The 12559-nt window shown below is 40.4% G+C and overlaps 1 protein-coding gene across 1 annotated transcript in view; it reads left to right on the forward strand.

The window, feature by feature from the left end:
* Positions 1-12559, forward strand: part of PLCE1 (phospholipase C epsilon 1) — a 275357-nt gene that overhangs the window by 211290 nt on the left and 51508 nt on the right. The window contains exons 8-15 of the mRNA XM_082673434.1: positions 2215-2397; positions 3308-3425; positions 4188-4344; positions 7405-7527; positions 7619-7755; positions 9954-10192; positions 11665-11726; positions 12098-12263. Of these exons, the coding sequence (XP_082529560.1) occupies positions 2215-2397; positions 3308-3425; positions 4188-4344; positions 7405-7527; positions 7619-7755; positions 9954-10192; positions 11665-11726; positions 12098-12263 (1185 nt within the window). The remainder of the gene's footprint in view (positions 1-2214; positions 2398-3307; positions 3426-4187; positions 4345-7404; positions 7528-7618; positions 7756-9953; positions 10193-11664; positions 11727-12097; positions 12264-12559) is intronic.

Below are 12559 nucleotides of genomic sequence, written 5' to 3' on the forward strand. Positions count from 1 at the left end.
CCAAACTGCCTTCTCAAGTGGCTGTATGATTTTGCGTTTCCACCAGCAATGGATGAGAGTTCCTGTTGCTCCACAACCTCACCAGCATTTGGTGTTGTCAGTGTTCTCAATTTTGGCCATTCTAATAGGTGTGTAGTGGTTTCTTGTTTCATTTCGCATTTCCCTGATGACATATGATATGGAACATCTTTTCATGTGATTATTTGCCATCTGTATGTCTGCTTTGGTGAGGTGTCTGTTAGGGTCTTTGGCCCATTTTTTTAATCGGGTTGTTTATTTTCTTATTGTAGAGTTTTAAGATTTCTTTGTATATTTTGGATAACAGACCATCAGATATTCCTTTGCAAATATTTTCTCCCAGTCTGTGACTTGTCTTCTAACTCTCTTGACAGTGTCTTTTGCAGAGCAGAACTTGTAAATTTTAATGAAGGGGTCTATTAAATGCTTAAAGATGTGTTATTTAAAACCCATAGATAAAAATTTTACAAGGTTTCTTTCAGAGTATGTTATGCAATAAGGTAGTTAACATCTATTTGTGAAATTGTGTCATGAATTGTTTATTCCACTTTGGAGTCAGTTGTAGTGACTTGCTATCAGGGACTCTCTTCAGCAGGCCTGCACCAGGTGGAATCATCTCCAAGCATTTTCATGCTCTGTATCAGTGCATTCAAGATTCATTTTCCAGGGACAGAAATTCTGATTGGCTTATTTGAATCCTGTACCAACCATTGATCTAGGGAGGCTGTTCCCTTTGATTGATAGACCCAAGACTATATCTAGTGAAAAAGAGATCAAATAAAATTGGGGTATGGTTAGAGAAAAGAGAAATGATCCATAAGCAGGCATAAATCACAAATATCTGCGACAAAAGGTCACTAAAAGGTTTCATCAAATGTCATTCAAAAGATCATCAAGTATCCAAGTTACTCAGCATGCTGGGATCCATAACAGGATGCAGGAAGTGGGAGGTCACAACTCAAGTCATAAAATCAGATAGTCATTGAACGTTAGGATGAAGGAGCAAGCGTGCGCGCGCGCGTACACACACCTACAGCCTCTTTATTATTTGCATATTATCTACAACAAAGCAAAATCTATTCACAAGCACTTCTTTGGAATTGCAAAGGAAGACTAACCTTAAAAATTTGCAGAAAGTAAAGATAGTAAATGGAAATTAATTTTAAGAGGTACCTTTTCTACAACCTGTGAAATATCATCAGTATTGTTTTTAATTTATATGTGACCTTTTTGTGTTTTTATTAACTGAGTTTCCTGACTTATAAGGAGAATTGTTGACCACTGATCATTAATCAGGAGGGATTACTCATTCATTAATCAATACAGATTAATGAATCCCTACTGATACTCAATGCATGTTACACAGAGTTGCCTTACAAGCAGCAGCTATTGTAAACCATCACCTACCCACTGAGTATGTTTTTGCTGCTCACAACATCATAATATGCATGGTGCTCTGAGTCCCCTGGGCTCTCTATCCTTGGATATCAGTCACTCAAGAGGATGGCAGCTCCATTTCTCATGCTTTTTCTTCCTTCTCCAGCCATTAGCCAAAAAGGGTGGTTTCGTTTTGCGCATATGCCATTCTTAATATCAGTGGTGTGCACCTCATTTTATTAAAAAATTATCCAACAAAGAATAAAAAACGAGGTTGGCAGCTCAACTACTCAAGGTGTTCCCAGAGCCCTCCAAAGTGAATTTTGTGTACTCCATCTACTCCGACTTCAAGTCAGACTGTCCCAAGCATCGAACTAGGTGAAAATACACTGGAGTGATGCAATAGCAAATAGAACTTGATTTTACTTAAATAGATTCGTACACACATGTACACCCTCCAAGTCCTCCAAAGCCCAGATCTGCAAAGTACATCTTAATGAATTTGCCTGCAGTGATGATTCTGGAACATAACCTCTGAAACTGGGAAGGGAAATTTTTTTGTTAATCCCAGTTGAACGTGGCCCTATTAAAGCACATCACTGGAACTCAGCAGGGTGTGACCAGGACAACAGGGGACATGATGAAATCCCCAACAGAGAGTTCTGACAGTTAGAAAACAGCCACTTGCGTGGCCAGATGTTATTCTTCGGTGACAGCCTATTCTCCTCCACCTCTGGGAACTTACGGGAAGCTGTTAATGTATTTACTTCCCCATTGCTCGCTCTTTCCTTATGTGTTCAGAATGTGGTTGTTTTACAGGAGGATGGACGATACGAAGGCCCAACTTTGGCTCACGCTGTGGAGTTGTTTGGCGGCAGACGATGGAGTACTCGAAACCCCAGTCCCGGGACATCAGCAAAGAGTGCTGATAAGCCCAACATGCAGAGAAACAACACCTTGGGTATAAGCACCGCCAAGAAAAAGAAGAAAATCCTTATGAGGGTAGAGTTTATTTATTAAGCATTAACCCCAGTATTCCAGGACCATTGTATGGTCTACATGACCATAAACTACCTTAGGTCATTTGGCTTGGGGTCAAGATGAGGTGTAAAACAAATGAAACCCAAGAGCTTACCAACCACCTCCTGGATGCCACGCCCAGTGATAGGAACTGAGTCAGCACCAGGGAAAATTCAAGGTCCGTAGAGGGACACAGAGATGTTAACAAACACAGTGAGATCTAAATAAGAGTCACTGTCAAGCTGTCTGCAAAGTGCTGTGGGAGCAGAGAGAAGGAAAATATGGGGCTGAATGGCAGTTGCCAGGGGGGAAGGGGAAGGGGACAAGGGGAGCTGTTCAAAGAGTTTCAGTTTTGCAGGATGAGAAAGTTCTAGAGATCTGTTTCACAAGGTACAAATAGTTAACAGTACTCTACTATACACTTAAAAATGGTTAAGATGGTAAATTTTATGTTTTGTTTTTTACCCAGATATATATATGTATCACTATATATTATATATTACATTATTTATATTCTTACTGTAACATGATAATATATTTTCTTCATGGTTAACTAGAAGGAATCCCAGTCTTTGCGTACGGGAGACCTAAGACATATGTTGATGCCTAAGTTGAACTTTGTCTGCTTCATAACTCTGCCTCTACACAGATTCCAGGAGTCTTATTCCTCCTCTTGTCACCCTCCCCAGAGGAGTGCTGCATTTTAGTGAAGAACACATGGGATAAATATAACACGAGAATAGCTGGTCAGCCTTCACATAGGTCTTTACTATTTTTGTCATGTGGAGGTGGTATCGAACGTGGGTCAGTGAGAAAATACGGACCCACCTGAACTAAGCAGTGATGGGAGAGAAATACAGAATGAGAAACGATGTGAGTTTTGTGTTCCCAGGGTGAGAGTGGAGAGGCCACCGATGACGAGATGGCCACCCGCAAAGCCAAAATGCACAAAGAGTGTCGGAGCCGGAGTGGTTCTGACCCTCAAGAAATTAATGAACAAGAAGAATCAGGTAAAGCAGCGTCTTTACATCTGAGAATTTTTAATGGGAAAATATATGCATTTGGTTTTAAATTGTGATTTATATATTGTGGGCATTCTTAACAAAACTCTTTATCACATTATATACTTACCTTTGTGTTTCACTAGATGATGGAACCCAAGAGGTATTTCTGCAAATACAAGTTTGCAAACACAAGTGTAATTAAGAAGAAAATTCTCATTAAGTAACTTGCTATTACTGACAAGGAATATTAGGTATAAAAGATACAAGTTGATAGATTAGACCAGTGATTCTTATCCCCTGGCTGGATATCAGAGCTTTTAAAAAATACCTGGATGCCACACCCCAGCCCAACTGATTTAGACGCTCTCTGTCTGGGACCTGGACATCTATGCACTTTTTAAGTTCCCCAGATGATTCTTTTTTTTTTTTTAATTTTTACCATTTACTCATTATTTGTTTATTTATTTATCTATTTGGCTGTACAGCATGTGGGATCTTAGTTCCCCAACCAGGGACTGAACCCATGCCCCCAGCAGTGGAAGCACAGAGTCCTAACCACTAGACCGCCAGTGAAGTCCCACTCCCCAGATGATTCTGATGTGTAGCCAGGACTGAGAACCCACCAGAATATTTTGATGCTTCTTGTACATTAATTACCTGCATGGATTGATTTCCTCAGACGTTCAGAAGCATCTTTGGTTTTCATTTGATTTCTGAGGGCAAGTATAATCACAGTCATTGTCTCTTTTCTGTCTTTCACCCTCACAGAGGCGAATGCCATCACGAGCTCTCCTAACCTTCTCCCTTCCAGAAGAGCCCACTCTTTGACCACGGCTGGGTCCCCTAACTTGGCTGCCGGGACGTCATCTCCCATCAGGCCAGTGTCCTCCCCTGTGCTGTCTTCTTCAAACAAGAGCCCGTCCAGGTGGGGCCTTAACATGACAAAACAGAAGGACCCTTCACACCCTTCAGGTTGTGTAGAAGGGCATCCTCTCCCAGTGCTCTACGGAAAGACTATCTCTAATTTTGACTTAACAATCACATTAAAACGGAAAACCCCCAATTTTTTTAAAGGTCCTAATTTTCTTGATTTTGTATTCCTACCTTCTCATATTACTATAACTGCTTCTCATTTTTTGACAAAGATCAGTAGCAGTCACAAAATCTGAGCTGTGAGTCTCTAAATCTTCACTGATATAGCAGCTGCTGGCCACAGGGAAAATGTTAAGTGGCTATTTAAATTCGAATTTTAATTAATCAAAATTAAATAGAATTTCAAATTCAGTTCCTCAGTCATGCTAGCCACATTAAAAGTGTTCCATAGCTACCAGTGGCTGGTGTCTACTGTACTGAACAGTGCAGATAAAGAACATTTCTATCATTGCAGAAAGTTTTATTGGATAGCACTGCTCTAAACGAAGAAGAAATTAAGTTTTAATGTAAGCAGCTTGACCCTTTGCTAATAGGTGAAATATATGTCACACTCTTCTCATGTATGAGATACACATGTCTAGAGAAGTGAATGTCTTACAGCAAGTTAGAAAGGTTTAGCTGGTATTAGTGTAAATTATTTTGTAAGGTCCATGCAAATTACAGATTTGAAACAACAGTTACCCTCTCAGAAGAAATATTATTAAAATGAAAGTCTTTCAAAGGAATCAGAATGCCACATCATCTCCCTCAGCCCCATACTAAAGTTTAAGAAATGCAAAGATTCCAGACAGAACTATGATAAGACAGACATTCTTTACTTCGTCAAACAGAGGAATGGGCGAAGGAAGTGAGTCTGTACAGATATTGGCTTTAGAAACGTTAATTTTACACACACACACACACACACACACACACACACACACACACACACACACACACACACACACACACACACACCCTCCTTCCCCCTTCCTCTCTTTCTGGGAAGCTTGCTACAGAAAAGAACCCTACAGTGACTCATCTTTTAAAGGGAAGCATCCTTTCACAATATGATAATGAACATAATTTCTACACTTGATGAAACTGGGTTACAGGTACATGCGAATTCTTTATACCACTCATGCGAGGTTTGTAGGAGTTTTGGTTTTTTTTTTTTTAAATTTATTTATTTTATTTATTATTTTTGCCTGCCTCGGGTCTTCGTTGCTGTGCTCGGGCTTTCTCTAGTTGCGGCGAGCAGGGGCTAATCTTTGTTGCAGTGCGCGGGCTTCCCATTGCGGTGGCTTCTCTTGTTGCAGAGCACAGTCTCTAGGCCCGTGGGCTTCAGTAGTTGTGGCTCGCGGGCTCTAGAGCGCAGGCTCCATAGTTGTGGTGCACGGGCTTAGTTGCTCCGTGGCATGTGGGATCTTCCCGGACCAGGGCTCGAACCCGTGTCCCCTGCATTGGCAGGTGGATTCTTAACCACTGAGCCACCAGGGAAGCCCGGTTTGTAGGTTTGTAACAAAATTAAAGCTACAAAGAATCAGAATTCTTTACATTTTATTTCAGCCTATACAGTATTCCGGGTAAATAAAATAGCCAGAGAACTTGGATTAAGTGGTCTTTCTCTTTATTTCAATCACTCATAAGCAGGAAAAGGGAGGACAAAGTAAAGGTGGAAAATCTTTTCAAAGAGGTAAAAGTAGAGAAACTACCATGCCAGATGCAAGATCAGAGGACCCTGCCATAGAATGACAGGGGGCAGTGCCCACCAAGTATTCTAAACCAGAAAGAGAAGACGAAACAAGAGAAGAAAAGTCAGCTTGAATGCTTTTCAAGGAGAGAGCAAGACGGAGCCCTAGGAAGGGAACAAGTGGACTGATAGAGTTTCCTAAAGTCAGAGGGAGATGGGTGCCTACAGACAGAGGCCGAACCAGGAACCAGAAGGAAGGAAGGCAGGGAATGTACTTGTTTAAATGCAAATGATAAGCCATTTTGTTATCGGATCTTTTTCCTCTTCCTGAACCTCCACCCTCTGTTTCCCATACCACATTGGCGATCAATAACCCAAGCCTACAAAGTACGATAAATCTATCCATTTGTATTACTCTTCCATTAATGGAGGTGACCTTCTGATGTCAACACAAAATAATTTTTCATGAATAAACACTATTGGCAGGATTAAGGACAAACTAGCTATTCATTACAGTATTCTCTCTACTTTCTTACATATTTGAAATATTTCGAAAGTAAAAAATAAGAGACAAAAGCAAAAATGAAAAAAAAAAAAAAAAAGATCCTAGTCATTGATTTGACCAAAAACCAGTCAAAACATTTCTCATACTCTCCTCTCAGGGAACCAGTGTAGAAAATAAAAAAAATATTGTGAAACAGCTAGACTGAATTTTTGACCCAGTTGACTGATATTTTTATATTAAATACATCCAACCTTGGTAGGTGCAAATATAATTCTAGGCAGAGTTGGCTTCTTTCCATCCTTAATATTTTTGTGACTCACATTTTCCATTAACATTAAAAGCCCGTCCTTGTTTTCATCTAAGAACTGGTTAAGAAAGGAAAAAGAGAAGACCTTGATACATTCAAGATTTTCTTCTTAAATGTATTTCTATATTTTAGAATATGGGAAAGAACATGCATAATCTTCCCTAAGTCATGACTGAGTCATTTGGAGCTCTTTTTTAAAATGACTTTTCTTCAAAACCACTGAATTTATGTGTTTTTTTTCTCCCATTGACCTGAGATTGCAAAGAACTGTTATGATTAGTAGAAGGATATTAACCTCAACTTTGTGCCCTTATTAAATAAGCTATAAACATGAAGTGGTTTCAGTGTATACAGTTTTACTTCTTCCGATGCAATGTGGATTCATTTTGAGAGAAATGAAAAGATGTACGTAATTAAAGCAATGCTTAGAAAGAAAAGAAAAGAGCCTAAACCTTCAATGACTTGCAGTCCATATTTTTGTTCATGTTGCTAATCAGAGAATGTCTCTTGGGGCAGAATGACAAAACTGGTCCCAGTTCTGCCCATTAAGGCCGTGTCTTTGTTGCAGTGCTTGGAGCAGCAGCAGCTGGCATGGGCGGATCAAAGGAGGAATGAAGGGCTTTCAGAGCTTCATGGTTTCAGACAGCAGCATGAGTTTTGTGGAGTTTGTTGAGCTGTTCAAATCATTCAGGTATGGCTGGATTTCTTCTTAGCCTTTCTTGTCTGACCCTTACGTTGTTATAACAATGCCAAAGGTGAGATGTTCTCCATCCCGCACCCAGTGTGAGGAGCCGCAAGGACCTGAAGGATCTCTTTGACATCTATGCCGTACCCTGCGACCGAGCCGGCTCCACGGCGGCCCCCCTCTACACCAACCTGACCATTGACGAAAACACCAGTGGTCTTCAGCCTGACCTAGGTTTGTGCGAGAATTTAATATTTCCCTTTGAGACCTTTCTACCTAAAAATGAAATTTAGAGATCCAGTCACACAAGCCCTTAGCCTGTCCCACATGACATGCTGCTACCTGGAGCATTGTGAAATGCTTAGAGAATTATCTTTCTAATGGAGGTGTCAGGGGATAGGGTATCATTAGCATTTTGGACAAGGAAATTCATCACTGTGTGGGTCTGTCCATGGATTCCAGAATATTTCACCAATAGAGCCTCCCAGTCATTCTGACAACTAAAAACCTTTCCCACTGACTTCCAAAAGTCCACAAGGTATGTGGCATATCCCAGTTGGGAACCACCAGTCTCTTCTGTGCCTCCAGGTGGGTGGGTACTCAACCCCAGGGTGGAAGTTGTCTGCGCTTTGACAGGAGAGTTTTTCGTGACCTCAGCAGAGCACTTCTGTCTGAACATCCAGGACATTTTTCCTAATATGTAAACCAGAATGTCTAGTTCCTCGATCCCACTCACCACCACCATCATTACCATAACCACCCATGCATTTTAAGCCTATTATTTTTCTCTTCTGTTCTTGCTGGAAACTATAAACACTAAAAAGCAAAAACAAAAAAAAAAGTCCTCTTTCATGCATTTGCTTTTTAATTATTTTAAAACATACTGTCCTTATGCTAAAAATATTGACCTTTTTCAACTTTAGTCATAAATGTGCATAACTATGGACTAGCCCAGTAGTGACACTTTTTATAAAATTAATAGACTTTATTTTTTAGAACAGTTTTAGGTTAACAGAAAAATGAGGGGAAAGTACAGAGAGTTCCCATATACCCTCCCCCACACACATACAGTTCCCTCCCTTAGTAATATCTTGTATTAGTGTGGTATATTTGTTACAGTTGAGCCAATATTAATATATTAACTGAAGTCCATAATTTACATTTGTGTTCACTGTATTGTACATTCTAGGGTTTTTTGTTTTGTTTTTTTTATTGCGGTATGTGGGCCTCTCACTGTTGTGGCCTCTCCCGTTGTGGAGCACAGGCTCCGGACGCGCAGGCTCAGCAGCCATGGCTCACGGGCCCAGCCGTTCCGCGGCATGTGGGATCTTCCCGGACCGGGGCACGAACCCGTGTCCCCTGCATCGGCAGGCGGACTCTCAACCACTGCGCCACCAGGGAAGCCCATGTCTCCATAGTTTTGACTTTCCCAGAGTGTCATATAGTTGGGATCATATAGTATGTAGCCTTTTCACACTAGCTCCTTTCACTGAGCAATATGCATTTAAGGTTTCTCGATGTCTTTTCATAGTTTGATCGGTCATTTCTTTTTTTGCTGAATAATATTTTGTTGTATGGATATTTGTCCTGTTGAAAGACATCTTGGTTGCTTCCAAGTTTTACCAGTTATGTATAAAGCTGCTATAAATATTTGGTGTACAGGGTTTTTGTGGAGGTAAGTTTTCAGCTCACTTGGGTAGACACCTAGGAATGCAGTGGCTGGATCATATGATAAGTCTGTGTTTAGCTCTGCAAGAAACTGACTGTCCTCCAAGGTGGTTAGAATGAAAATGACTGGCCATACCAAAATGGGTGCACATGTGGAACAATCAGGGCATTGCTGGTGAAAATGTAAAATGGTACAGCCACCTCAGAAGAGAATTTGTCAGTTTCCTACAAAACTAAACGTACTCTTATCGTGTGATCCAGCAGTTGTACTCCTTGGCGTTTACCCAAATGAGCTGAAAACTTGTGTTCACACAGAAACCTGCACACAAATGTTTACAGTTACACTTTTAAAGTACAGAAAAAACTGTAATCTTAAGGGTACGTCTTCCATTTCTGCAAACATAAAGATGTAGAAGTAGCTAGTCTCAAAAACCAAAGACTGAATACAGCCTGAAGTCCCCAAATAAATTTACATTTCGTGTCCATCTAATACTTAATCTTATGGGCTTTCAAAATCTTTGACCTCGCTCTCTCTTAGTTTCTTTTATTTATTCATTGATTCATTTTTGTTTATTCCTTCAACTATGTGAACTTTATTCCTTCAACTATATTCCATCAAACTCCACTGAGTTTGATGGCTTGTTTAGACAGATTAGTGAAGAGTTTCTCCAGCTTAATATTTCCACAACACCATTATCTCCAAAATGAACTTTATAAAAGACGCTGGCTAGCCTGTCCGTGTTCTGTGGGTGGTTCTCTTTCAGATTTGTTGACCAGAAATGTCTCCGATTTGGGGTTATTCATTAAGAGTAAACAGCAGCTGTCCGACAACCAGAGGCAGATATCTGATGCCATTGCTGCCGCAAGTATCGTGACAAATGGCACTGGGGTGGAGAGCACATCCCTGGGCGTATTTGGAGTTGGCATCCTCCAGCTCAATGACTTCCTAGTGAATTGCCAAGGAGAACACTACACTTACGATGAAATCCTCAGCATCATCCAGGTTTGTACCCATTTGGTGTGCAAGCAAGTGTGTAAAGCCTCTAACTATGCTAATTATTTTCTGTAAACATTTACTCTTTCTATATTTCCTTCTAACACCTTTAAGTCTAGGGCCGAAATAGAGGGTTGGGTTTTTTTCTTTTAAATACCAAATATATTTAACATATGATTAACATAGGTCCTAAGCCTTCTCTTACTCAGTGACTGCTGTAAGGAATCAGTACATGATCGCTTCTTGTAGTTCTAGCACATGCAGTAGAATTAGCAGTTAGGTTGTCAGCCACTTTGATTGTTTAACAAATGTTTATTAGCTTGTACTATGGACCTGGGTCTGTTCCAGGACCTGGAAATATACTAGTTCCATTCTAGTGGGTGTGGCAGACAATAAATGAATAAAAATATAAAGTAATTTCAGGTAATAATGGGTTCTGAAAAAATTGAGCAGAGTAAGGGGATGGAGTGATGCAGGAGGGCTGAGAGGAGTAAGCAAAGGCCACTGTGGGGAGGTGACACTTGGGCTGAGCCCTGAATGCATAAGCCATGTGAAGGTCTGAGGAAAGAGCATTCCAGACAGGGAGTAGCAAGCAGGAGCGAGCTTGGAGTCTGTGAGGAATAACAAATGCCAGAGGGACAATAGCTGACATGATTTCAGACAGGTGGGCAGGGGCCGAATCATCCAGGTATTTTAGGCCATGGGAAGGAATTTGACTCGAGTCCATGTGAGATGGGAAGCTATTGGAGACTTTTGAGCAGGGCAGTAACATGATTTGATTTGTGTTTTTAAGAGGTCACCCTGGCCCCACTGCAGTATAAACTGTGCTAGGGAAGGAGGAAAGCAGAGAGACCGGGTAGGAAGCTGTCACAGTAACCCAGGCGAGAGGCGGTGATGGCTTCCACTAGGGGGCGGCAGGAGCTAGGGGGCAGCAAGATGTTCCTTGTGCCTGCGCCACATGCAGCAGAGTTAGTCTAAGTTTTCAGCCTGCCTTGTCAGCTGATTGGGAATCAGTGCACTAGCTGGCCAGCAACTGGACTTGATCGCTGGCAATGCTGAAAATGTAAGGTTAAGAACACATGATTGTGTGCTCGCTATAATACGATGGAGCGCAAGTACCGAGGATTCCATGTGGATTCTTGCATTTCACCTCCCACCAACTCTATGGTAGCTGCCGTTATGATCCCCATCTTCACCTGGATAAACCGATATCATTTGTTTTCATATAAATCAGTCTTATTCTTTTCTCCCACTCTCCTTTTTTCTCTTAAATAAATATGCTTCGTATAATAAACTCACACATAATTAATGTTTTCTTTTAGACTAAAAAACTAGACCTTACCACTGCATAACTAAATTAGTTCAAATATTTGGTTTAGATGTTTCCTGATGAAAACAGAACAGTTTTAAAAAATGATGTGGTGGTTTTTCCCTTTAGTTTCCTTTACTTTTAAATAACACTCTTTTTGTATCCCTTGCAGAAGTTCGAGCCTAGTGTGAGTATGTGTCATCAGGGCCTAATGTCGTTTGAAGGATTTGCAAGGTAACTTTTAAAAAATCTTGGCCCATCATTTAAGAGCATACATTTTTCAAACAGACTTACAAATGCAGAGAACAAACTAGTGGTTACCAGTGGAGAGAGGGTTTGACAGCGGGGCAAGATAGGGGAAGTGGATTAAGAGATACAAACTACAAGGTGTAAAATAAATATGATACAAGGAAGTAATGTACAGCACAGGGAATATAGCCATTGTTTTATAATAACCTTATATAGAGTATAATATATAAAAATACTGAATCAATATGTTGTATACCTGAAACTAATATAATATTGTAAGTCAACTATAGTCCATTTTTTTAAAAAAAGAGTATATATTTTTCCCATGCAATTCTAAGAAACTTTGTTTCCTCTAGGTTTCTGATGGATAAAGATAATTTTGCCTCGAAAAATGATGAGTCACAGGAGAGCATTAAAGAATTGCAATTGCCCCTCTCCTACTATTACATTGAATCTTCACACAATACCTACCTCACAGGCCATCAACTCAAAGGAGAGTCCTCAGTAGAACTCTACAGCCAGGTACTGAGAATTTCACTTGGAGTATGATTTTCATTAAACCTTATTTATGTAACCCCCAAAGTCACAGAAGCCTGACCCCAGACTCCTTTGAAGAACTTATACACTATTAATTGTGGAATGTGAGGAAGCATGATGTGTGGGAAAACCACCTATACATACAGTTGTTTTCTTTACTTCTTTTTGTTTCTTCCCCCCGCCCCATCTACACTTAACCTTTATTCTAGGCAAAATTTAAAAAGTAGTTGTTTGAGACTCATAGCTTTTAGATCCTGGTTAGTCTGACCTACCTCTACTAA

This window comes from Grampus griseus (assembly GCF_964374135.1).
Source record: "Grampus griseus genome assembly, chromosome: 16".
Taxonomy (NCBI): Eukaryota; Metazoa; Chordata; class Mammalia; order Artiodactyla; family Delphinidae; genus Grampus; species Grampus griseus.